The sequence below is a fragment of the Betta splendens genome, chromosome 17, assembly GCF_900634795.4.
Source record: "Betta splendens chromosome 17, fBetSpl5.4, whole genome shotgun sequence".
In the NCBI taxonomy this organism is placed as follows: Eukaryota; Metazoa; Chordata; class Actinopteri; order Anabantiformes; family Osphronemidae; genus Betta; species Betta splendens.
The window spans coordinates 3,667,653-3,694,854 of NC_040897.2; the positions used below are offsets into that span (position 1 = coordinate 3,667,653).

At 42.7% G+C, this 27,202-nt stretch overlaps 2 protein-coding genes across 11 annotated transcripts in view; both read right to left on the bottom strand.

Moving 5' to 3' along the window:
• The window catches only part of carmil3 (capping protein regulator and myosin 1 linker 3), a 44,837-nt gene extending 40,172 nt beyond the window's left edge, over window positions 1-4,665 (bottom strand). For 4 of the 5 annotated variants that reach the window (XR_008693051.1, XM_055503793.1, XM_055503794.1 and 1 more), the window contains exons 1-2: window positions 4,408-4,665; window positions 1,616-1,710 (exon numbers count right to left, since the gene is read on the bottom strand). Coding sequence is in view for 4 of the 5 variants with exons in the window: in XM_055503793.1 (XP_055359768.1) it covers window positions 1,616-1,710; window positions 4,408-4,465 (153 nt within the window). In the remaining variant the exon portion in view is untranslated. The remainder of the gene's footprint in view (window positions 1-1,615; window positions 1,711-4,407) is intronic. The other variant, XM_029131520.3, reaches the window with a different exon arrangement.
• Window positions 4,666-9,846: 5,181 nt separating this feature from the next.
• The window catches only part of LOC114843888 (cadherin-24), a 120,463-nt gene continuing 103,107 nt past the window's right edge, over window positions 9,847-27,202 (bottom strand). For 3 of the 6 annotated variants that reach the window (XM_055503645.1, XM_029130716.3, XM_029130718.3), the window contains one exon: window positions 21,345-26,410. In XM_055503645.1, the coding sequence (XP_055359620.1) occupies window positions 25,379-26,410 (1,032 nt within the window). In that variant the 3' untranslated portion in view covers window positions 21,345-25,378. Of the gene's footprint in view, window positions 10,380-13,303; window positions 13,408-21,344; window positions 26,670-27,202 lie in introns of those variants that run through there. The other 3 variants (XM_041067999.2, XM_029130719.3, XM_041068000.2) reach the window with 3 other exon arrangements.

Consider the following 27,202-nt stretch of genomic DNA (forward strand, 5'->3'; position numbering starts at 1 on the left):
GCTCCTAATCTTCAAATTGGGTGATCTAATAAAGGCTGTTAGTGTGTGTATGCATGCACACTGAGCTATGTGTCTGTAGCGTACATGTCAAACCACGAGTGTGCGGTTGTGTACACACATTGTGAGGAACCCAAGCATGTTTTCCAGCTAGTTGCCCTGGGTGCTGTTAGGATGCCACGCTTGAGCCCTGCGTCTGTCTGAGACGGGGGTCGTGTGTGTGTGTGTGTGTGTGTGTGTGTGTGTGTGTGTGTGTGTGTGTGTGTGTGTGTGTGTGTGTGTGTGTGTGTGTGTGTGTGTGTGTGTGTGTGTGTGTGTGTGTGTGTGTGTGATGGCTGGTACAGTAAACACACACAGACAGCTGGATATCAGCAGTCTCCAGAGGCAAAGAGGAAAATGAAGAGCAAGATGTAGAACAAAGACTTTCATAGACAGAACAGTAAACATAAACTACGTTCCTAACACTTTAAACTTTCTTTCACTAGTTAAACAAACCACAGGATCAGGACCAAGCTAGGATTGTGTTTCTAAATCTAATCCAGCCACATGAGCTCCACAATCGAAAGCAACGCTTGTTCAGGTTTCTTTACTACGCAGGACGTTTTCAAGCCTGGGTAATAATTGAATGCAACAAACAAAGCCCCTCATCCTTTCATACCTTATACATCCAAGCAAATGAAGCCAATAGAGTAAAAACTCCTTTTTACACCCCCCCCCCCCCCCCCTTCTATCTTCCTTTTTGGACCAGTGGCTGCAGCCAAAAGCTCATTTGGGTAGAAGAAAAAGTCTCATAAGACAGAGACCTAATTGAATTGCCTTTGATAGAAAGGGAGCTCAATACCCTTTCACAGGTTTGAGTAAAGGAGGAGGTAAGAGGAAAGGGCACAAAGGCAAAAAACGGAAGTAAAGTACCAGGCAACTGGGGTGGCGAGATGGGTGGGGGGGGAGCTAGCACAGTGGAAGATAATTGAGATAGACAGATAAGGAGGAGGAGAGTGAGGAAACAAAGAGAATATGACAAGTGTGTGTGTGGGGGGGGGTGTGTGTGTGTGTGTGTGTGTGTGTGTGTGTGTGTGTGTGTGTGTGTGTGTGTGTGTGTGTGTGTGTGTGTGTGTGTGTGTGTGTGTTGGGGGGCAAGGGTAAGATGGCATGAGGTGTGCAGATAACAGTTTATTTACTTATCACTGTCTTTGTGTCCCATGAGCTGCTGCTTTGGCTGCAGGTGAGGAACTGATCATCATGATCAGCTGACTGTTGCTTCGTGGATTGCAGCCGTGGCTGTGCTTCACACATGCTCCTTGAACACATCACAGGCAGCCCACACACCTTCTGCCATGCACCCGCACACGAGCCACCGTCGCCCGTAGCATTAGGGCCATTCTACCACATCTAATAAGGTCTGAGGGCCGGGGCACGGCGTCCACCTCACTCTGCTGAGACAGCATCTGTCCTGCCTGATCTGCAAAGCGTCTACCAAGTGGAACCTGGGACTTATGGCTCTTACAATTTGCTGGAGTAAACTCCCATTGATTTCCTTTAGGTCTGTGACAAGCTCACATATGAAGACAGTATGAATATGTCTTTCAAAGGCGACGTGCAGCGTAAGGGTGTTGCTCACCAGAATTCTGTCCTCTGACTTGCCGCTCCTCGTGTCCTGCTTGACAGCTCGCACAAACTTGATGGCCTGTTTATCCAGCAGCTTCTTGATGCTCTCTGGAGGGAACAGCAAATGGTTAAACTGTGGAATATATTATATTACATGTACGTGCACATGTAAAAATATGTGCCTGCAGAAATTCATGCTTTAGTACATTACACGTATACATTAGTACATGACTCTGTAGTAACATCCTACTGTATATACTTCCACATAACTCTACATAGGTTCAGCCATTACTCACGCAGTGACATAAGCTAATTGCAGCAGCAGGAAGGTAGAACAGAAAACTGTTAGGCTCCTGTTCCATCAGTGCTGTTTAGCAACTACATGCATACTATGATGAGGACAACAATGTGCATAAGGACGTTGCCATGGAGCTGGAGATTCTGTCATCCTACTCCTGGAATCTTGTTCTTTATTGGCATCTTTAAAAGAAATTAGCAGCTGAAAGACACCACCCACCATTACAGCAAATGATACTGATAAAATAAAAAGACTATAAGAGTTGCACAACAAGCCAGGAGACAGAACGACAAATGTCTGATTCATGGGCTGAGAAGGCTTTTACTTTATGTCACAACAAAGCAGATGACCTACAACAACCTGAAATCACCAACATGGCTAAAAGATTGGTGTCTCTCTGGGAAACACATCATGCACCCACAACAAAATAACATTTTATTCATTTTAAATAATAAAATACAAAATCATTATGTGGAGCCAGTGCAGACAAATAAATCAATACATGGGAAACAGTACTGGTTACTTAGAGAAACTGAACACACCACTTAAACTAATAGGTCCTTCCTGACAGTTTGACTTCAGGTGGAACCTTTAGGATGTGAGGAGCTATTGCACAGAGCCTCTTCACGTCACTACTGCGTCTACATCCACGCCAGGAACCGGGTTTAACGTTTAACATGACAGCTAGAGTAAAATAACAGCATGTAACCACATAACAGTGTTTACTCTAAGTGGTCTAAAGCTTTTGGTCTTCATCAGCAGGCAAACGTAGCTCAAGGCGAAGAAGAAACTGTCAACTCAACATTCAATAGTTTAAGACGCCAGACTGGGATTCACAGCAGGAGGTGAAGGTTGGGAGCTTTTCCACCTTATTGGCGCTGGAAGCGCTTTGACGCCATAGCTCCTCCAACCATTGGCTCAGAGAGCAGAGCTGCTGACACAACGTGGGGTTCAGTACACTTCAACACATGACAACTGACAGCATCTGCATCACAAACCTGATGTTGCAGTGTGTGAGTCTAAAAGCCATTCAAGCGTCATTTAACCAAGCAGCAACAGGAAAGGTGACCTTTTGTTCTTAATTAATTTGTCACTCGTCTGTAAACATTCTTGACTTGACAGTGACTTTAGCGTATGAAAGTGGACGAGTACTGAAAAGTTGGATCATATTATTTTCATTTGGGATTTTCTTGTGTCATATATCTAGTATCCACACTTTATTATTTAATCAGAGATGCACACAGAGGTGAAGGGTGTCAGAGACAGTTATAAAGACACAAACCAACATAAAGCAGTTATAAGCAAACGTAATGTCAACCTATAACCACAGACTGTAAACTAGCACATATGTCTGAAAGCTGTGTGAAATTCCCAGTCGAAGCGAAACCGTTCATGCGTCTGAGAGACGTAAATGTGCACGCGTGCAGCCCATCAGTTGGAAAACGACACGTCCTGCTGTGTCACAGCAGGGAACACTCCCACCATCTTCCACATCCAGCACCAACCATGAAGTTGGCCCTCGCGTTGCGTGCTGCAGCTGATGTGGTCAGAACCAGGATGCGACGGATGAGACTAATTTTCCCTGAACCACAGGCGACTGGAAGGCAGGATGAGCCAAAGTCAAACTTAGAGTTATTGACATTAAGCTGGGTAAGACCCAATCACTTAAACCCCTTAACACACTGTGTGGCCCCACCCAACACCTGCTGGTGTGACTTTGGCATCTGCTCTCTCAGGGTGAGGAAACTGGGTCAGCCCGCTGTCCCCCTATAATTCCCTCCCATGTCCCAGCGGCCCTTTGACACTTTGATGGCTAAGGTCATGCCCATCCCTTTCCCCCAGTCTCCCCACTTCCCTACAGCCTCCAGGGGCAGGTGTGCTAATGGACTACCATCGCCAGGCTCTTCCTAGACAGACGGGGCTTGACCGGGTTGAGCTGGTAAACAGCGGGATTTAACTTGCCCCCTCGGGATGATTAGCAGCGAGAGGCACCTCATTTAACACCTGATTAGCCCAATATGTTATGGTGCGCGAGTGTGCGTTTGGGTCTGCTGCACTGTCCAACCTCACACACTGTGTGAAGCTCAACTCGCGCTGCCTGCCGCACGCGCAGCGCTTCCAGTCGCAAAACAACTCCCACGCACGGAGAGCGGGGTGAATGCGCATCACAGCCACACATGCTCGGCGCTTAAATAGAACTCCTGACGCCACATTATACGTGTGCTACAAAATTCCAAAGCAGGTCTTAATGCTAAATAAAACGGAAAACGAGCACTCTAGCGATGGCAAAAGCCTAAACAGCCATTGATTTTGATTTGTGCCCCTCGAGACGTTTCGCCCGGCCGCGGTGATTATTCATCCTAAATAACGCCTCGCAAAGCGCAGATTCAAAGAGCAACTATCTGCTGGGAAACTAGACGTGCCTGCCTTCCTTCTCCCCTCTCCTCGGCTTCAGTCAGACTGTAGGGTAAACACACTTCCCCGAAAAAACTCACGTTGGACCTCACCTGTGATTTCCCTGCTGACGGAGGCGAATCCCGCCGCCGAGGTGTCCTTTGAGGCCATGGTGCGCTCCACCTGCCGTTCCGGCCACTTGTCCTCTCTTTGCGCAGTTCGAACGTTCACCCAAACCTTCGCTGCCCACTTCTCCGCCTTCCGCTCCGCGCCTGCAGACGGCCGGCAGGGTGATGTGACGCGAGACGCACTGGCCAAACCTGAAGAGCGCCTCCGACTTCGGCGCTCAGTGTGTGTGTGTGTGTGAGTGTGTGTGTGTGCGTGAAAGAGAGAGAGGGGGAGCGAGAGAGAGAGAGAGTTAAGGGTGCTCTCGAGAGGGACACGAGTTGACGCCACAGACGCTAAAGATTGATTAATTAATTATCAGCAGAGTTAGAAATTAATTGATAGCATAACTTATAAATGCAAATGCATAAAATCAAGGTTATTCAAAGTTTTTCAATTTAGTAATTTTAAACAGATATAATTTTGCACGTGTCAACCTTTTTTACTATCTACTACTACTATTTTACTATTTCTATAATGAATTACAAATTAATCAGTTAAATTGATAGAATATTATACAGTAGCTTTAACCTAATTATACAGTATTTATTTAGAAATTACCTAAAATGATAGTAAAAATGATACCTTGTTTTTATTTGAAAGTAGTTTTTAAGTATCTGTATTTTATCGCGTGAAGTCGTTTTACCTGCTCTCTGTTTAAAAAGCAGCGTAGATGACCACTTTAGAGCTTTAATGCTGCAAACACTATTTAATTATGAACTAGTTTGCTACAGTATACACTGCTGCAGTAGCTAGTCAGCTTACGTTAGTTATCTGGGGTTAGCTGCTTATGCTAACAACAGCTACTTATTTCAATACTCATGCAGAGGCTGTTCACTACTTCCTGTCTAATGATTTTGTATAAATCTGTCAGGTCTCTGAGCTATAGCTGAGGTTAATGTGAGGAGGACAGCACTAGTGAGAGAGGAGTTTGAAACATTATAATCTAAATAAATTTTAGAATAGCTCATAAGTCATACATAAGTCATAATTAATATTTAATATTTTACCATCTTTCCCTATATTTTAGTTTACATACTGTTTCCTTACTACTGTAAAGCAAACAAACTGACAACAGGTTTTCTGTTTTCTTATTAATTCAGACTAGTTATTTTACTGAAGGCATAGAAATCTCATTTATTACATGTTGAACTAACTAGGTTGGTTACGTTTGGATGTTACACTAAATGAACCTTGGTTTGGTACTGATGGGGAAACTAGACTCACTGAAGCCTCACCACCATAACCCAGGACTGATATGAAATCATGGTTTCATGGTGGTTTTAAACACAGACCTGTCTGCTCACGTCATTAGTAGTGGATGTCATCCTCTCTGATGACCTTATTATATTATTATATATATATTTTTTACGATCAGTGTTTTTATACAATCTATTTCAACAAATGGACATTTATGAAATATTATATTTCTGCTGAATTCGCTGCAAACCTTCCTTTTTCTCAGGGATCTCCTACCTAATATTTTACCTCCTTCTAGTGATTTGTTTACCAGTAAATGTAAAACCATTCTTGACAGCAGCCCCCAAAAAACAAAGCAGAGTCACTGCAAGCACAACAACACTGGAGAAATGAAACAACAAAAAAGAAAGATGACGTAAAAACAAACTGACTCACTACCAAATGTGAGAACAACTTTACAACAGAACCACAAGACAAGCTAAATTAATTAGAGAACCAGAACAACCCAGGAGTAGAGGTACTGTAGCCCTTGTGTTTGGGTATTATTATAAAGCTCTGTAACCATTTGGCCAGCAGCTACTGTACATGTATTATATGTGCATTAGCAGACAGGTCTCATTGAAAGATGCTAATCTTCCATTAGGTCCTTCTATCTTATCTATTTATCTATCTTCTCTTATTCCACATCCAGCGCTATAATTATTATGTACACTTACAACCAAATACACACAAGCCCTCAAACATACAAACACTACAACCTGGTCTAACACACCGGTGCTCAAAACTTGAGCAATAATTCTGGCAACTTTGTCAGTCTCCCCCTCTATAAAGTGTGTCACATGAACCCAAAATACACAATGTAAATGTTGGAGCGTTTACATTTCAACAGCACAGCTGTTAAAAACAGACATTGTTCCTCCTCAGCGTGATGGTCTGGGTCAGGCCAGAGACTCTGGTCCACATCACAGCCTATATTAGCTGTAGCCAGGCAGCGGGGGTAAAACCCTTCTCATGCCTCATCCAGCCCTTGCAGGCATCTACAGAGATGTCTAGGCTGCTTCTTCATGGCCTGAAGGAGGTGAGCACAGATATGAGGTTCCACCGCCATGACGAGTACGCAGCAGAAAGATGTTATCTGTAAATCAGTCACATTATCCCAACTAACAACGTAGGGAGGCTGCTCCACAGTGTCTGCACTAACACACATTACTGTCAGGGGAGTTTGACTGCATGGCCCCCGACCCTGAAGGTTCTAATGATGGAGGCCATGTTGAAGCCACTCAGATGTGGCTGCACGTTCAGCCTCCCTCAGTCACCGTGGATATGGTCAACTACAGTGGCTCCAGTTTTAGACGAGTTGTCTCCTCGTCCTGTTCTACCGATTTCTTCGTGTCTCATGATGGTCCATTGTTCCATAACTCAATTTTTTTTTTTTTTTATTTATCTGTTGAAGAATCTGATTACTGTGTGTTAAATTGTGATGTGTGGTGTGTTCAACTTGATAATATTTGCTAATTAAAGAGTTGGTTAAAGAGTCCTACTTCTCGTAGGACTCTTTAACCAAAACACACAGTTTGACCATTTAACCAACAACTTCAGAATCTCAGTGGAACTTAAACATGATGCATCACAAAGTGAAAGACACACCTGTATTTCACTTTAAATGTTTTTTATGGCAGTTTCTGCATCATCTATCAAATGCTGGCTCTTGATCGTCTTCTGCTCACTGATGGAGAGCTATAGTCAGTTCCTGTTGTTTGTGTGAAGAGCTTCCTAAACCCAGCAGCATAGAGGAAGCAGTGATCCAGTCACTTGATGTGCCTAGATTTGGGAGATCTCTTTGTCTGGAACATCTCGTTCTTACTACATGTGATGGTGCAGCAGAGCTTCCTGTGGTTGGGTCGTCCGGGGGATGTCGGCTCTGGGCTTCTTGGATGGCAGGATCTTGTTCTTTTTAGGCTTCGCCACCCAAGAAGGTGGCCCGTAACTACGACTAAGGGCAACGATAAGTCAGAGCCAGGTTAAGCCATTAATAAATGAAAATCAGTTCTTTTAGTCAACCAGATAATGTATATAAAACAGGATGCAAACAAGAAACATTCCTAACGAAACTTAACCAAAACAAAGCTAACACATGGAGCTAAGACCTGGCATGAATGAAATGAAACTAGGTTAAACTTGGAAACAAAAAACAGACAAAACGTACGGGAACATGGAACTAATAGTTGGCACCAACGCATGACTTATAAGCCGAGCAATGCGTAACAAACATGTCGGAGTAAATCAATATGCAAAAATGACAGAACCAGACCCAATCTAGATAAGCGAAAACATGGAGCTAAGTGATTGGTACCAACGCAAGTCTTATAATAATGTGAACATGACAAGATCAAAGCAAATAAACATTCTCGAAACAGGCCCAGATGTGTGGAATTGTCCTGGAATTGGGAAGGGGAGCAGGCGTGGCCCAGAGCAGAGGTGCGGCACGGTGAGGGCCCATGAACATAACAGTTCTGCTACAGCATCACTGGTAACGTGAAAGCATTAGAACAGTTCTCTGCAGCAAAACAGTAAAAAGTAGTATAGTTTTTTAAAGGTTTCACTGAATAATATTAAACGAAACTTGCCACTAAAAAATGGAAAAGTTTACCTGATATTTTTACAGTATAACTTATATTATCCTATCTTATACTGTACTTATACTGTATCTTATCCTAAACCATCTTACTTGGACAAATCTGAATTCTTGCACACACTATCTGACAATACACAAGCAAAAAATCATTGGTGACACTAATCAGAAATTAATCAATGACACTAATTCCAATTACAAAGTTGCAAATAATTAAAAACCAAGAATGTGAAATCATGAAATCAAGATTCTTATGAAAGCTAATCACTAAGCACATAAATAAATGTGCAAGGTAGCAGACAGTGAATAATAAAAATAATAAATACCTAATCCAAAACATCATGTAGAAATGTTGTGCTTTATCACAGAAAAGCTATGTTTTATTATGTCAGAGCAGAAAGTTGATTTGATGTGTTTGATGAATCTGTTTTTATGGCCATGGTTTTGTAATGATGTGAGGACACTGAAGAAACACAATCATAAGTCCAATTATAAGCCGTTGACCACTTGACTGATAGGATTTAGGATGAAGAACTCGAGCTTACGTTTTATGAGACAGTCATAAACCTTCACACACTCATCTGAATTAAAGTTCTGCATCTGAAAGACATCACACAGTTCGACTGATTTCTCATAGCGGCAGCTAAGAATTAGAGCAGAATTTTCCCTCTTAACCCTGTATATTATGTCTTAATGTGACAAATGTGCTTATGAAAACACCAATGTGTTCGGGCACAGCTGCGTCTGGTGTCGTCACCAAAAACAGGCCCTTAGCAAAAATGTAATCTGCTGTGTATGTGTGTGAGAGACTTTATGTCTGTGGCTCAGAAAGATATTTCAGTCTGATGAAAGAAGATGCAGTGGGGGGCATCATGCCAGAGAGAGAGGGAGGGAGCGAGGGAGAGGACAGGGCGTTGAAGGAGACAGACTAGAATAAGAGGTTTATAGTCTGGGGTGTGTATGTGTGTGCAGCCATCTCCAGGTTTCATGCGATTGAAAACTTCAATACTGTTCAAAAGAGGACTTGAAAGGATCATCCATTATTTATTCATCAACGTAGCATCTCATGGATATGAATCAAGATCCTCAATATGCGCTCAATTACTGGTCTGTCTAGGTAGAGTGTGTGTGTGTGTGTGTGCATGGATCTGCTTACATTAAACAGTGCTGGAAGAAAAGCTTTTACAAAGGCTCTGGCTCTCAGGCAGACAATTTAAAGCAGATAAGCCCACAAACGACACATTCACAACAAAAAACAAAAGGAAACACTCATTCATACAAAACCTGTTGGTGCCAATTCTTGGTTTGGAGTACACAGACAACACAACATCTGTGCATGAGAGAGGCAGTGATTGAGAGAGTGAGGAGAGGAAGTGTAACAGCGGATGACTCACTGGCAACCAAATCCAGTCCCAGCAGCCAGTGGATATGAAAGTGTTAGCAGCTGCTGTCTCACCGCTAATCCTCATGTCAGTAGCAACGCAAGACCATGCTTCAAAGCAGGTCCTCAATGCGTTTCCGATTCATCAGGCCTGGTTCTGTGTGTGCGAGGCTGTGCAGTGAGGCTGTGTGCAGAGCTGTGATATACTGCCCTCTTATGGTTATGGTTTGATTCCAGGGACAGTGGTTGGTGTTCATCATTGTTTTACTTTATTTGTGCACAGTCCTTTACATCTCAATTATTGCTGTATCGTTGGGATAACACATGCAAATGAGCTGTTTAAACTAGTGTTTATTTTCACACATAACTCCATTCAGTTTTTTCCAAATCAGTTATTCTACTTACTGTATACTATAGTCATTGATATGACAACTTCTGCTGCTGCCAAGAGAAGCTGAGAGGTTTTATTCTTTGTGTGACTGGAAAACCCCCTGTTCCTAAACAAGGGACACCCAAGCCAAGACATCCACGGACATGAGGCCTGGGATCTCATCCAACTCCCAGTGCCACCGAGGATTTTCACAACCAACAGTGACTTTAACTTGTATGATGAATTCTTGTTTCCTCAGCAGAAGCTGTGTGGGTGGGCTCGAGGAGATCCCACCGTCCAATGACAGCTCCAGCCAAGGTCAACAGCTCTGCCTCCTCTGTAAACAGTGTTGGTGGAGAACGATTGTTGTGATGAGCATAATGGAGCCTGAGAAGAATTACCACACTGGAAGGGTTTGCAGGAGAATAATATGGGGTGCCAAATGTAAAAGTAACACCTATAACTAGTTTTCTCACATTTAACTAAATGACACAACATGTTTTCTCACATTTAGTTAAATGTGCAAAAGTCTAAATGTAAATGTTAAATATAACTGTAAATGTTAAATATAAATGTAAATGTTAAATCTAAATGTTAAATCTAAATGTTAAATGTTAAATGTTAAATCTAAATGTTAAATGTTAAATGTAAATGTTAAATGTTAAATCTAAATGTTAAATGTTAAATGTAAATGTTAAATGTTAAATGTTAAATGTTAAATGTAAATGTTAAATGTAAATGTTAAATGTTAAATGTTAAATGTTAAATGTTAAATGTAAATGTTAAATGTAAATGTTAAATTTTGGCCGAGTGTAAAACTGAATATTCATGAATGGGCAAGTAGACTCCATCCCTACCCTCAAACAGCGCTGGTCTCAGATCAGAGACGCGAACTCAAACACGTCAAACAGTACGCATAGCCCCGCCCACATCTGACTCTGGATCGGTGCACGAAAATACTGGAGAGAAGCCTGAAGTCGAAGCCATCATGGCATAACGGCAGGTGTGCGGGCTGAGGCTCCGCTTCAAACTGCCGTTCTGTCGTAAACACCATTAATGAGGAGTCAAGTAGGTTTAAAAAGAATATTTCTGTGGCGCCGGTGGAGAATTAGTTGGCTAACTATACTAGCTAGCCGAAGTTACGTCCAGGCTAAAAACAAAAGTTTCCAGATCAGATGTGGGCGGGGTTTGCGCGCACAGTTTGAGGTGATTGAGTTCGCGTCTCTGATCTGAGACCAGCGCTGTTTGAGGGTAGGGATGGAGTCTACTTGCCCATTCATGAATATTCAGTTTTACACTCGGCCAATATTTAACATTTACATTTAACATTTAACATTTACATTTAACATTTACATTTAGCATTTAACATTTACATTTACATTTACATTTACATTTACATTTACATTTAACATTTAACATTTACATTTACATTTAACATTTAACATTTAACATTTACATTTAACATTTACATTAACATTTACATTTAACATTTAACATTTACATTTAGACTTTTGCACATTTAAAATGTGAGAAAACATGTTTTGTCATTTAGTTAAATGTGAGAAAACTAGTTATAGGTGCTCCTTTTACATTTGGCACCCCATAGAATAAAGAGCCCTTATTGGCAACAAGAACAAATACAGCAGTTAATGAGTGGCTATTATCCAGAACAATGATGCTCAGCTTCTTCTACTTTCAGATAAAATGCTCAGTTGTGTTTCACCTTTTCAGTTCAAACACACCTATAATGCAAAGTGCAATCAGCTGCTTTAATTCAAAGAAATATACATACACAATTTAATATAAAAAAAATGAAATGAAACAATAAATGTACCGTACAAATCACCAATATGTGAAAAACACAGTGGACTATACTTAGATAATAGTTTAAACGACTCTTGAATTTGTCAAGGATCAATATAAAGCATGTTCACTAGCTTAGTTACACGAGGAATAGATTCAACTTGACTGGTGCACTTCACCACTTCACTACACTTGAAATCTGCTTAATCTGATGATTTAATAATAGAGAAAAAGTTTCATTATCATTTGATCAAAACTTTTATTGCATGTTCTGGTACAGACTTTAGCCCCACTGATTGGAGCTCCCCACAATTAGCATGGATCATGAAATGTGGACAGAATGCTACAAACTGCATGAACTCTAGATATCGCAATTGGTTATTTAATAATTGCTGATTAAAGCCATATTACAGTTTCTATCGATTGCTTTGACGCAGCCGTCCAATGAAACAACACATTGCCTTAACAATTCACACACAGGCCTCAACAGTGGCTCCAATGAGCTTCGGATGTTATCAGCCATTACGAATGGGCTGATCAGAACTTATCAGCGCATTCGTATGGGCCAGTAGGTGCCCGCTCTCCCTACTCGCGAACAGCTAACAGCTAGCTAAATTGCTATGTTAAGCAGCTTTAGAGGTTATTGTGGTTAGGGTTAGGTCTGGATAACGGGTGGGGGTTCAGGTTACAGTTAGCTAAGACAATATAGCTAGCTACTTGCTAAGTTATGCTCGCTAATAAATCAAAATCCAAAACTTCGATCCTCCAGTCGGAAAAACAACTGCTCAACAGCGCCCCTACTGACTCTGCTGGTTAAATCATCCGAGCCTTGATCAACCTTACGGATAAATGACGACGACCTACTGCACCTATTCACCGCTGCCAGCAGGTAGATGGGCACCTACCGGCTCATACGTATGGGCTGATAACCACTGATAATGACCATTGAATGGTGTGATAACGTCAGAAGCCGCTCCCAATGTCATAATGACACATTTTGTTTGCTAAAGGATGATTCATTGATCGTCTTCGGAGCCTGTTGCTGTTTGCTCTCTTTGTAGTTCATTTCAGGTAATGTAATTTACCTTTTATGCAAAGAATTGGACCCAGATGAAGAAATGCTCTGATTTATTGATCTTACTGGTTTCTGATATTTAGAAACAGAAACCAAAGATAAAACAATGGAATTTGGACTGTTTGAATGACGTCAGTGTTAACTATTTTGCAAAAGGGAGGAGAAAATGTGTTAATTAATGAGAACGGGTTTACACATTTCCTAGATGTGTCTGATGGTCTGCTGGAATAGTAATGATGAAAATAAGTGGAACCTAGTTATGCAAAACCGGTCAAAGCGACCTGTAACCAATATTTTACAGACAAATTAAAATTAATTTAAAGACAAAGCTACTGAAATCATTTTGTTGCTTCCCACGTCAAGAACCAGTGAGGAGTTCTTACCTGCCGTTGTTCGCTAATTTTCTTCATCCATCTGCTTCTTGTGTGTTAAGGGAGTTGGTGTCCGTCGCAGCATGCTGTAGGTAAGTTAAGGGAGCGTACACCATCTGGAACAGAAACAGAGTGTTTGAAGAGACCTTTATGTACACACAGTACAGAGCTGTTCAGTTTAAACTGCTTCTTGGTACATGTGTTCAAATGAACCAGAGCAAAGATGAAATCTGAACAGAGAGACTTCAATGTCTCTTTACACTATAACTCTGGCACGAATAAGATGAGTTAAATTCCTCTCACAGAGCTCCTAAGAAGCAGCAGTACACAAAAACAGTGTGCAACACAAATGAGCAGAATTGACATGAATTGAAGAATTAAAAACAAAAGGAACATACAGTATAAGATACAGCATTTACACACACACACACACACACACATGCACACGCGCGCGCACACACACACACACACACACACACACACACACACACACACACACACACACACACACACACACACACACACTGGATGGATCGGTCAGTCTCCACTAAAGCAGCTGCTCAGAGCCTCCATCGTCTGATCCAGTGGATGAGAGGAATCATCCATGATGAATGTCAGCTTGACCAACATCCTCCTCTCACCCACCTCCTCCACAGAGTCCAGTGAACAGCCCAGGACAGAGTTGGCCTTCCTCACTAGCTTGTTCACTCATTCCCTGCCTGCTCCCTAGAAGACCACAGCATAATGGATAGTAGATGCTACCACAGAGTCATAAATGTCCTGCCTGCATACTCCAAAGAACCTCAGTCTCCTCAGGAGGTGGAGGTGACTTTGGCCCTTACATTGTGTACATGGCATCAGTGTTATTAGTCCAGTCCAGTTTTTGGTTTAGGTGAACATCCAGGTAGTTAATCTGTCCACCGTCTCTGTGTCTGTCTGGTCATGTGCAGTCTAGGCATGTGTAACAGTTGCCATTTATGTTGTAAAGCTGAGATAATGATAATATACTGTAAACTAAGTGCAATGAAATTCTCATTATTCATTAGCAAAATTACAGTGTCCATACTTTCTGAATAAATAAAGCACCTAAATAATTACATACAGCATGCTTGACTGTTTCAGTGGGTGACTCTAATCAGTAAATCACTTATCCTGACAGTTTATTAGAGGAACATCAACATCAACATACAATACATTTCAACATGTAATTGTTTCAATCTCCAAAGTGTTTGGTTCCTCAGGGGTGGTGTAGCTACAGTGTGTTAGTTTTATGTCACTGCTTCCCAGTGAGCTCCAGTACCACACCTACATTAATGGAAGCTCCAGGCTGTGGCAGGTGGAAATCTGCAGGTATAATGTAGGGGACACAGGAGCTTTGTTCTAGTTTAACTCATATAGAGATATAGATATTGGTCAGCTGTAGCCTTCTCTATTTCACCTTGATCATAATTCAACTCAAATGTTAAAAGTGATATCTAGTCTAAAAAACATAGTCATTTTAATCACACCATATCATGTAACATATTTTTTATATTTATAACATATTTGTGGTATATTATCGAAGTAAAATCAGTTGATAGTTTGGTTTCTATTATACTGAACAACACCAAACAAATGAATATGAAGGCACCAAGCAATGAGAGCCACCAAATCAACCCCCTTCGAGTAAACATTGAGCTACAAACCAAAGGATGAACCTATCTTGTAGGTTTTGAACTAAGGACATGTCTTCTCCCTTTTGTTTGAAGTTTGACTCTAGCAGAAGTAGAAAGGAGAGAAGACGTGAGAATAAATCACTGAGACAAGAAGACTTTTTTTTTTTACTTATTCAAGGACTTGCCTCCTACTGTCAGATTACGGCTGCACCTTCGTTCAATGTGTTTCCAGAAAAAAAGAAATATTTTATGAGATGAGCCAAGATAATTAGTTGCGTCCTTGGAACTAATATAAACGATCTGGAACTGTTTTATGGTGGAATGTGTTTATCATGTTGTATTTAATTACAGCCTTCCTGTCCAAGTCATCGTTAGTGCACTTATTAATTAAGCGTTGTTGGATATAGGCCAAGGAGACACTAAACCTCATGCCAGAGTCTTGAATTGAACAGCAGCAAAAACATCTACAAAATCTTGCATGTTAAAATGTTTTTACAGTAAAAGTAAATATGGCATGTTGTCAGTTTGTTATCATTAGCAGTTATTAACAGGCAGACGGTTCTAAGCTGTGGTTAAATGGTAATTGATAAACCTCCATCATTTCCTTACAGCGCTGTTAAACCAGTAAAAGGCCAGTAGAAACTCTGTGACCAGATTACCCAGAACAACACAACCCAGAGCAGTGTCCCTGAGGAATGACCCAGCTTCTGTACGTCTAGTTTCTCACACATTATTTTTGTCAGTGTTTTTTTAATAGCTCCATTTTAAAAATATTTACATGTAACATGAAAATATTTTGAAAGTAGAAGTAAATTTGGACAGTAGCAAAGTCAAGTATTTATTGTATTTATTTATTTATCTTCTATGATAGTCATAATATTATTATTAATTAATACTGTACAACAACTACACTGTACAAATTGTGAAGTAAATTTTTCTAATACATTTTAGAAAACCTTAGCCCTTCAGGCCATTTTCAATGGTAACCAAGTCACGAAAATCACTACAGTTGTTGTCTCCTAGTGATGGAGCCAAGATAGAGCCAGGACCAGAGAGAAGTGAAAGTGTGTGACAGGAACTCTTACTAGACAAGATAACAGTGATGAATAACTCAAAACATGAGATTCAAAGCCAGAGAACAAAGCTAGCGTAGTTTAAATCTCAGCATGGGGACGCCAACATATACTTCTCAAAAGAAAGAAGGAAAAACGTACCATCAACCTCAAGATCTGTCAGAATCAAAGCCATTGGTGAATCACAGAAAAAAAAACAACAACTTCAAACAACGTACAACCATATCATACAAGAAACTGAAAGTAACCTCCAACAAGCCCTGAACAGGAAAATCGAGAGGTGCAAAATACGTAGCACTCAGGTTCTAACACATGGGCCTAATGAACACAAGAACAGGACCAGAACAATACAAAACAAATAACAAATACTTTCACTCGTTCAAAAACTTCTAAAGTTTGAAGTAGTTCTCAGTGAAAAATCTGCCAATGCCAAATTTTAATATTTCATTGAGTGCAAGAAGTTTTTTTCTTATGAGGAAGGTCTGAAGGAATCTAACATCAGTAGCTCAACACACTCTGCTTCATGTTATTGGCAACAAATGTTACATGTGATTGTTTGAAATGAGCGTCAAGACAATGTTTGCTGCAGAGATGATGAGAAGACAGAGACCAAAATCAAAGACAACAATACAAACACAACACAAGATCAATTTCTTCTTGTGGAATAATTCACGTGCTGGAAACCTGAGACAGATAAAATGCTTTTTACATTTACACATTTACTTGTGTGGTAGATGCTAGACAGGCACACAACACACAGTTTAAGCAGTATTACAACTGTACTTCACTGTGTTTCCCATTACATGTTATTTAGCCTGGGTGAAAAAAGGGAGAGATTAAAACAGCAGAGATAACAGTAGATAACATTAGATGTAATAGTAAAATGTGAATAGTTAAATATATGCAGCATTCAGAAGAGTGGGGGCTCTGGTTAGAAGTGTGGCCTCAGGTTGACTGTGGAGAATTAGAGAGGTTGTCCTGGGATGGACTGCAGACCTGTCCTGGAGAACCCACCTCCCGTCTGATTGTGAGCCTGGATCATCTCCCAACCCTACTCTACTAAAAAGGTATGAGTGGCCTCGAAGATGAGTGAGAGGCAGAGTGTGAGGAGTGCACAGTGGTCCTTTAAAGTCCAGTGTGGATCGGAGTCCCCTGAGGTTTAGTCTGCACATCTGCAGCATCCTGGTGAACATTTGTGGCATCGCCTTCAAATCTGCTTCATTTCAGCTCATAGAATCCTAGATGATCAGGAAGTGTTAAAGTGTTTTCCAGCTCACAAACCATAAATAGATGCAACTTTTTTTAAAATTAGGTAAACATCCTACTGACCATTAAATTAGACGGGTATGATTTCTTTCTTCGTTTACTGCGATAAACCATTTTAACACACTATTGGACTCTTTAAAGGTTTGACTCTTTCTTTCTCCATTAAGACTCTTTGGGAGTTTTCCCCCTCATAGTTCAGCCACAGCTGTGATAATGTGAGTGACAGTTGTAGAAGTGATCAAGTGGATGGATGACAGAACAGACCTACTGCAGCTCTTGTTCCAGCAGGTGGCAGCAGACACAAATCAATGGCATGCTGTGGATTACATCCATATTCCAACAAAGTGCTCCATATTCACGAAGCTGAACGGTGTCCACACACACACTGGTGAACTTCAGACCACTACCAGCAATAGCAGAATTACATACAACCTGCAAACACATCCAGTAGTGATGTTGCAGACCCAGAGTGTGATTATATACTAGTGAAATGAAAATAATATGCTGGACATCCATCCACCAAAAGGCTCGTGGAGGTGATGGAGCCTATACTAGCTGTCAGTCGGGTGAGAGGCAGGTTCACCCCGGTCACGTTCCATCACAGGGCTCCATGCACAGACAGACAAACATCCATGTTCACACTCCATCTTACGGGCAGTCTCTACTTAACTTGACTGCACGTCTTTGGACTGGTGGGGGGGGTCCACACCGTCAAACCAATGTGGAGAAGGTGCAAACCTGCCGCATCTAGGTTCCTCCTGCTGTGTGATGACAGGGCTCCACATTCTAGTTTAAATATTTATGTCATGGAATTGATGGCACAGGAAATTGATTTGATTTGGATGCAACAGGGTCAAATGATAAAATGCACTGCATATAGTATAAAAGACAAGGAGTCTCAGTGGATTTTGAAATAATAGAAGCATAAGAAACCCAATGGACAGAACAGCGCCGGCTGAAAGAATACATTTCTATTATTTGCTTTTATTTGCTGCTTATTTGTTCTGAATAATTTCTAGTAGAATAAACAAATTTCACCTTACTTTTATGCTCAAGATGTGGCGCCAGAACGTAGGATGAATTCATGAACTGTCTGATGACGGAACGCTTGTTAATGGTCTCACTCACAGTGGGAGAGTCAGTCAAGCAAACGCTGGCTCTGGCGTTTCCGCAGCCCTCAGCTGTTTACGTTGCTTCAGGATCTAGGACAGTAAGAGGCTCAGCTGACGAGTATGAATCCTCATCAACATCTCACCAAAGGCAAAAAAATCCCCCCAATTTGTCATTCTGCTCACTTCATTGAACAATTAACCAATCTTACACAAAGCGCTAATGAATGAACTGGAGTCTGTCTCTCTCTGCCTCTGTTTGTGCTGCTGTAATTGCCTATCATGTTCTCCTTTTATTCTTGCCTCTAATGATCAGCTGTGCAAATAGAGTCTGTCTTCCTCTCCCGAGTCTTCAGCTGCCACAACAACACTGCTGCAGATATGATCGCCCTGCTCGGAGCAGCCGACCACGGGGCGAAGCAGATAAAGTGGGAGCCCAGACTCGCACGTTCACAGCCACATGTTCCATATCTGCGGTTCCCCGTGGCCTCTGTCAACGAAGCAGCAGCTGGACGACTAAACAAATAATCCCCTCTCTGGGGACAGAAATCAGGGAGCTACAGTACGTGTTGTCACGTCATTGGATCATTGGATCAGCTCTGAGTTAACTTCTCTGTTTTCCCTCAAGCAGCAATCACCTGTTCTCATAGCTTCAACAAAGAGACTTGTTGAAGGATTTTCCGGTTTCTGGAGGAAAGGTAAGTCCAGAAGAACGGCAGTTCACTGAGAATGGTTTTTCATCACCTGAAGTAACACAAGGGACGACTAGAAGCGTTTCCAAGGAAGATTTCTAAACAATAATTACCCCCTTCTAAGTCCCCCGCTTCTCTCTGAGCCTCTGAGAAATAAGATTTCACCAACAACATCCATCTTACACAGTTGTGGTGTTTGCCATCAATCAGCTGGGTCACTTTAATTATCCACCACCTCCATTCGTTCCCTCTGCTACGGAAGTGTAAATACCCCCAGTGTAATTTACCCTCAAGTTCCCATTCACCAATTAGCTCCTCTAATCCTCCACCCACCGCCACCGCCACAGCACCAGAACCAGCTCCTGCTCCAGGTCTCCCCCTGTTACACTATGGATTCCCTGTCGGCCTGCTATGGGCAGATCGAACTCTAATTAAGATTGTTAATGAAGATTTAATTTTCCACTTCAGATGAGCCTGTGAACTCTTGAGAGCGTGCCGAGCAAAATGCATGGGCGAGAGAGCGCATGGGGGAGAAGGAGGGAGACAGGAGGAGGCGAGAAAGTGAGCATAAATCGCAGGGACAGGAGGAGTTAAAAGCTCCTTGGAGGTGGTTAGACGTTTAACTACAGGGCAGGAAGGTGTCACGTCCAGCAAGCTGCTCCAGCCCGGAGTCGTACAGCTGTTGGAATTCACCTCGCTGTCCTGAACTTCTAAGCTTGTGCTTAGAAGCTGCCCTCACAGCCCTGCAGAGGCATGAATATCGAAACAGACACACACACGCGCACATGCAGGCGTCAGCGCTCGCTGCACTGAACAGCCAGAGGGATGGTGTGTGTCAGTACGGTTCAAACAGAATGAGGAATCTCCATGTACGTCCACACGTGTGTGTGTGTGTGTGTGTGTGTGTGTGTGTGTGTGTGTGTGTGTGTGTGTGTGTGTGTGTGTGTGTGTGTGTGTGTGTGTGTGTGTGTGTGTGTGTGCAGCGTGATGCAATACTGCAGCACATCCAGTGTCTGTCTGTGTGTGCGTGTGTGTGTGTGTGTGTGTGTGTGTGTGTGTGTGTGTGTGTGCGTGTGCGTGCGTGCGTGCGTGTAGCTCTCTAGTACAGCGAATGGGGTTTCCAGGTGCGAGGCTCTAACAGAACCTCAGCTCCTCCATTGTACGCTGTGATCACTGACTGTTTGCATACAGTAATTACTGACAGTATCACAGCGTCTCACCTACAGCCGGTTGCTGCATTGCAGCGTCGATGATTGAGCTCGACGGATAAGCGGTTCTTTAATGGAAGGTCAAGCAGGTCAAAGTTCTTCCACCGACTTTACACCCTGTTGAGATATAGTACAATATGACAGCAGAGACTTAATCAGGCGCTGGATGCTCTACTGTAATTATGGGAATGCGCAGACAGCCTGAGTTGACCAAAGCTCCTTCTACAGAATCAGCTGTAAACCAATCAAAAACATAGCTTCATGTAATGCAACAGACTCATATATGAACTGACTTTAGGAGCGTATTATCATTGTAATCAAGCAGAGAGCCCGCTAACACGATCATTCTCCAAACCATCATGTAGAAATAATCCCTCCCTTCGTATTTGATTATTGTAATAAATCTTTTTAACCAGCCGTTCGGTCACACAGCGACGGCGCACATCTTCCAGATCCATCATCCGGCGATGAGACGCAGACGGGTTGAACTGGCTGGGAGAAACGCCTTGTATCATTTGGCTGCAGCTGTCAGGTCTGCTCTATTTGCTGCTGCTGTGCTGTTTAAAACGTCCTTTCTTTCCTGTTCTTCTTTGTGCCAGTGAACAAACAGACAGACCCCCCCCACCCTCTATCTAAAAGCGTGATTGCTATGCAGACCTCTGAGTCTGTCCTCTATTACTGACCTCATATCTCTCCATTGGGCTGGATCAGACCAGACAAGGTGTTCCTCCAATCTGCAGTCAGTCAGACACACACACACACACACACACACACACACACACACACACACACACACACACACACACACACACACACACACACACACACACACACACACACACACACACACTGTCTGATGCTTAGAAATATCAAGGGGCCAATTTGACGAGACACACCCACCTCCTCACAACGAGACACATGCTCACAAGGTCTGTACACATTTGTATGCACTGCGCAACTTCTCTATGTTTCCTTCACCACACACACACTAACACACACACACACACACACACACACACACACACTGGAGCACTGAGCAGGTCTGACTCATCTGTTTGAAATAGTTGCTTTTTTATTCAAATTTACAAAAAGAAAAAGTACAACGGAAATAAATAGACTTTGTTCAGCACACAGTGGAATTAGCATCGTGCAAGTGCAATGAAGTCACAAGGGGGGTGCAGAACCAGTGGGACGGATGGTTTGGATTCAAGAGGAGGCCAGAGGTCGTGACCTTCACTGTGCACACCCAAGCTACATATAACGTACTAAGATACTATTGTAATGCATCCTCAATTACTGTGCAGGGTTTAATGATCCACCAGCTGACAAGACCACTGTGGTTAGTTAGTTTAGTTTAGTAGAGATGTGTTGGTCCCATAAGAATTAAAAAGCCTCAAACAAGCCTCAATCAACTAATCACGCCTTTGATTCGGGTCAGGAGGTGGGATAATCAGCTCCATGGAGTGGTCCAGTCTGGGACACTACAACAAGACATCAGGACGAATCATTGCTTTGATTTGGACCAATCAGCCAGAGCAGGACTTAGAATTAGCCAGTCACAAGAGCTGAAACACCTGCAGCCAATCAAGGCTGTAGGACACAGCAGATAGATGACAATGAGAGCTCATTCATGGGTGTCTCATGCTAGTTGTGTTTGCAATGGAGCTGGAGTAACTTTGCTTCCACTACACACTGAGACACAGAGAGAGAGTTGGCACATTTCACAAACTGCTAAGAGGAATATTTGCCAGATGATGCGTTGGCACAGCAACACATTAGTCTTTACAACAATACTTATTCTCATAAGATAATGCCTCCAAGTTCTTTGGCAAACTGTTATTCATGATGTTCACTCTGAATAGTTGAGCGTTTTATTCCAACAGAAGAAGTTGACAGCGTCATTCTAGATTTGTTAGGAACTAACAGCTTGGGTTCTGTTTTTGTAGTTGGAACGAAGATGTCTTTCATTTGAAACCAGAGAATATGGGAACAGTCAGGTTACTTTATTACACAGCAAGTTGAATGTTTTGGTATTTTGTGATATAGAACGTGATGGTAAAAATTAATATCTTTAAAATTACATTATACATAAATGCCTTAGGGTGTCAAACAGCTGTAGCGATGCTGGAGCTGTTGATGTGTGAGAAGTAGCAGGAATGATGTTTTGTGAACTGATGACATGAAGATTTGGCAGAGTAACAGTAATCTGATGACACATACAAGTCTTACTGTAGGTTAGACAGAGACGAATAATGTGCATCTTAGCTGGGCTTTTTACTTGGTGCTCTGACACATCATCAACAACTGTAATCGAATTATGTTAGGTAAACTCCTTCGCTGTTGGGGTTTTGGGCTACACTTACAAATTTAATGGAGGCATTTACTGCTTTTATTGTATTGAGGTATTAACCATCAGTAGTATGTATTATAGCTCCAGTCCCACCAAGGTTCTGCACCCCCCGTCCCAAAGCTGTCACCACCTGTTGTGCTGTATTTGTACATTGGTCCGATCACCACTGTATCAACAAGCCTGTGGCTCAGGTACAGCAGAGAGAACAGAAGCGTGTATGGGTTCATTCTTCAGCCTCCTGAATGGTGGACTCACCTCAACAACGTTATGATTACGAGCAAAAGCTGGCAGCTTGACGTACTGTATGTGGTGATTTTACAGTGAACTCGTGACAAAGGCTGACACTCTGCAACAGCACACTCAAGGCATTCACATCCGCTTTTCAATTAAATTCTAGTTATTATTCCGCAAAATTAGCAACATGAGAATGGTCCAGAAGACCAGGCGTATTTTACCACGATGACAGAGAAGATGATTGTCCATGTTTACGTTAGAAAGTATATTATATTATGAATAAAAGATATTTTTACAGTCAGTATTACCCAGGCTGTGAACATAATGAGAGAAACCACTTCCAGATTAATAACATGTTGCTGTAGTTCTGCAGAATAATAATCTAGATTTCTGTTGTGTGCCCATTGGGGAAATTTCTGCTCACTCCAGTGGATTTTCATCAACCGGCCTCCTCACTGGGGCAGTTTAGCTGCTGGGCTTTGGTGAAACCAATATTTAGCACAACACGCATGTGCCACAGGCCAACATGTGTAAGTGAACCCTCGGTGTGTCTGTCTCAGATAAGAGCTGTCACAAAACGAACCCGGACCTGTTCACATAGTACACAGATGCTGAAAACACGGTCTTGTTTTTTTGCTGTTAGTCCAGCTCAGTTAATCCATTTCTAATCTACAGTACATACAGATAGTTCTAACAGTGCTCCATTTGAACATTTGGATGTTTTTTTACTCATTTTCATTTTATATACTCTCTTTTAGCAATAATATTCAGTGGTATTTACATCTGAAATGCTTTTACATACAGTCAAACATTGTAAGTCAAACCATTGACATCTTATAAAACATCTGTAATCTTTCACATTGTTCATTAGCTATTATTGGACATCACACAGTATAAAAGTGCATTCCAGCTGAAAACTCCAGCTCATTTGCTTCCTGACCTTTAGCAACAACAAGACATCCTCCCTACACTAGAGACGTCTCTGGTGCTGTTCACTCTTGGAACAGGTCTGTGGCAACTTTAATCAGATACATTTTCAAAGTGGGAACCGATTGCCGTCTTATGCTCATTTGTTGTTTTTCAAAAATCATGCATACATTGTCCCTAACACAGGTTGTGGGAGGCGGGGAAGGTGCATGTTGTGCTTAAAAAATAGAAATAAAGATGTTCATAAAATGTATAAATAATACAAGTCATCATGTTTTACTTTTAGCATGAACTGTTGTACAATCAAAGCTTTGTGGTGTTAAGCTTTTCTGTGAGTCTCTAAACTAAAAACTACTGTAGCGCTGAGAGGGAGGGTCCGGGATCTGGGACCTTGGGTCTGGGGCCTGGGGTCAAGGTCTGGGCCTGCGGCCTGAGGTCTGGAATTTGGTCCTTGGGCTGGTGTTCTGGCGTCAGGGTCTTGGCCATGGGGTTTTTGCTTTGGGGTCAGGATCTGGGATCTGGGGTCTGGAGTCTGGGGTCTGGGATCTGGGGTCTGGAGTCTGGAGTCTGGGGTCTGGAGTCTGGGGTCTGGGATCTGGGGTCTGGTTCTAGGTTCTAGGGTCTGGGATCTGGGGTCTGGGGTCTGGAGTCGGGGGTCTGGGATCTCGGGTCTGGTTGTGGGGTCTGGGGGTCACATGCCTAAATTGTCTCACAACGTTTTCACAATATTTTCTTCTGCTCCTGGTTGGACAGTGTTGAAGTTATTCAAAGAGCTGAGTCAGTCCCTTTTCTACCTGGATGGAATAAAAAGTTTTCTATACATTTTCTATACAGTCATTTCTCTTATTGCAGTCTACGTCTGTACATCCTTCTCATCCTTATGTACTCAACTGTGCCTGATGTCCAGTTTTACTCTCACACCTGTTATTTCTTGTTGTGTGTCTCTCTGCCTCTCTACCTCAGACTTTGTTAATATGCACTCACGTGTGTGTGTGTGTGTGTGTGTGTGTGTGTGTGTGTGTGTGTGTGTGTGTGTGTGTGTGTGTGTGTGTGTGTGTGTGTGTGTGTGTGCACTACTGTATGCTTGAACATCCATATTCATATTCCCTCCCAGGCACAGAACAGACATGCAAACCCAGAGAACGAGCAGACACGTGACAGGCAACGTCTTCCTCCTCGCCTCCTGTTTCTTATTCCGTGCACGGGAGTTGAATTAAACTGGGTCTTGGATGTTTGGGTTGTTTTTCTTTGTCCAAAGCGTTTAACAAATGGTTGCTGCCCCGGGCAGAAGCAGCCCCTGCATTGTCTCAGTATCTGTGCTCAACCATATCAGCGTTTCAACACTTATTGCTTTAAATTACATCAATCACTCCCTCCCCTGCTTTCACATTCTCCGTCCTCCCCAGGCTCATTTTTCTCTGTCTCTTTTTATTACTTTGCCTCTTCATCTTTCTCCCCTTTAACTTCCCTTCATATTATTCTAGCTCTGGTTGCCTTTTCATCATCACCCTATTCCCTTCCTTCGTTTCTTACCCCCTTTGCCCCTATTAGTTTCACTTTTATCCTTCCTCAGTCACTTCCTCTCCAAAACGCTCTCCTCCGTTTCTTTATTCACTGCTTCTTCTTTCTTTTCTATCTTTGTCTTGGTGCCATCTTCAGCTTTATCCTTCTCCTCTCGTTCCTTCTTTTTCTCTTTGAAAAGTTGAGATAATTTCTGGAATTGGGGACCCCACTCTTCCAGCCCTTCCCCCCAATCCTCCTTCTCTGCATCCTTCTCTCCTTCACTTTCCAGGGAGCTGAGGGAGCCAGCCCTGGACCCTGTGCCTTCCAGGCCATACACCTGCACCGAGTCGTACGGTGGCTGTGAGGGGTCAAACGTAACCTGTGCTAGACGCAGACGTAGGAACTCACCCACCCTTAGTGCCAAAGAGGGACCAGGCCCTGATGCCCCTCTGGCTGCCTCCATCCCTGGTACCCAGCCAGCTCCAAATCCCATCACTCCAGCATACGCTCCTCGAGGCTGGCCAGGAAAGGGCAAAAGTTGTGGGGTCATATCCCGTCTACCCACAATGTATCCCCCAAGGTCCACGCGATCACGCCAGTCCCCGATGAAGCCAGTTTCTGGGTAGACGGATGACGGTCCAGTCAATGTTATAGCTCCACTCTCCCTGTCTGGTCTGACCACCACAAAGTTGCTCCCCATCTCCAGCCCCCCTCTCCCCAGGCTGCCAGGGTAGTCCCTCGGTCCAGACACCTCCCCCTGCAGTGCTGTGGCAAAGCTGCGTGCACTGGCAGCTGGCCGGTGTCCCTCCGCGGTGGTTCCCCCACCTCCATTTGCACCTTCATTACCTGCTCCCGCAGCACCTGCTCCTCTGGATTCAGTCTCAGTCTGGCTGGAACTAATGCGTTTTGGTGACAAGCTAGCGCGGGTGGCCCTGTGTCCTGCCATGGGAAGGGTGGCTGAGTCGCACACCCATCCTCCTCCTCCGTGACCTTGGCCAACCATGGAGCCCGATCGGGTCATGACCAGCTTGTGGTCTCTGGGTAAAGTCTCCGACTGCACCTGGAAGGAACGTAGGTGAGGACCAGGGGTTTCAGTTCGGGGCTGAAGGGTGGGATAGTGTTAGGTTTGGTTACAACAACGCAACATGACATGAGAACAAATTGACCAAATAGGAAGAACAAGATAATTGGAGGCAGAAAGGCAGAAAGATTTGGGAGTGTGATGACAAAATGCCCAAATGGAGGAAAATCAGATAATGAGGACGATAAAATGATTCAGAAGAAGAAAAGGCAGAACAGAGAAAGCAGAGTTGGAAGAAGTCATAGATATTAATTCAACACTAAAATGAGCTAACACTGCACTGTGAGGGGGGCAGTGGAGGGAGAGGGTGATGGAGAGATAAAATATTTGAAAATTAAATAAGGGAAGACCAGAGAGCTGCTGTGGCTTAATAAATACAAGATAATGAAGAGCAGGATAAAGGTTCTGATACGTCTGAATTTTAATCTTTGTGTTGCTACAGTACAGTAGCTCTGATTATTACAGTGCTTGTTTTAGGGTCAGTGATGTACTGCACGATATCAGACTACGTCATTTATGATTTCTTGCTAACTTGTTTATACACTACCATTCAAAGGTTTGGGATCACTTTAAAATGTCTGTTTGACGAGACCAAAGTTTGAAGGAAATTTTTTTTTTAAATACAAATCATTATTTCTAAACTTGGGAATGTCTTGACTATATTTTCTATTCATTTCACAACTTATGGTGTTAATAAAAGTGTGACTTTTCATGGAAATCCCAGTCTGTGTGTCTGGGTGACCCCAAACATTTGAACGGTAGTGTATATTTAATTGAATAATCAATCAATCCAGCAGTTTCCCATCAGCCTTA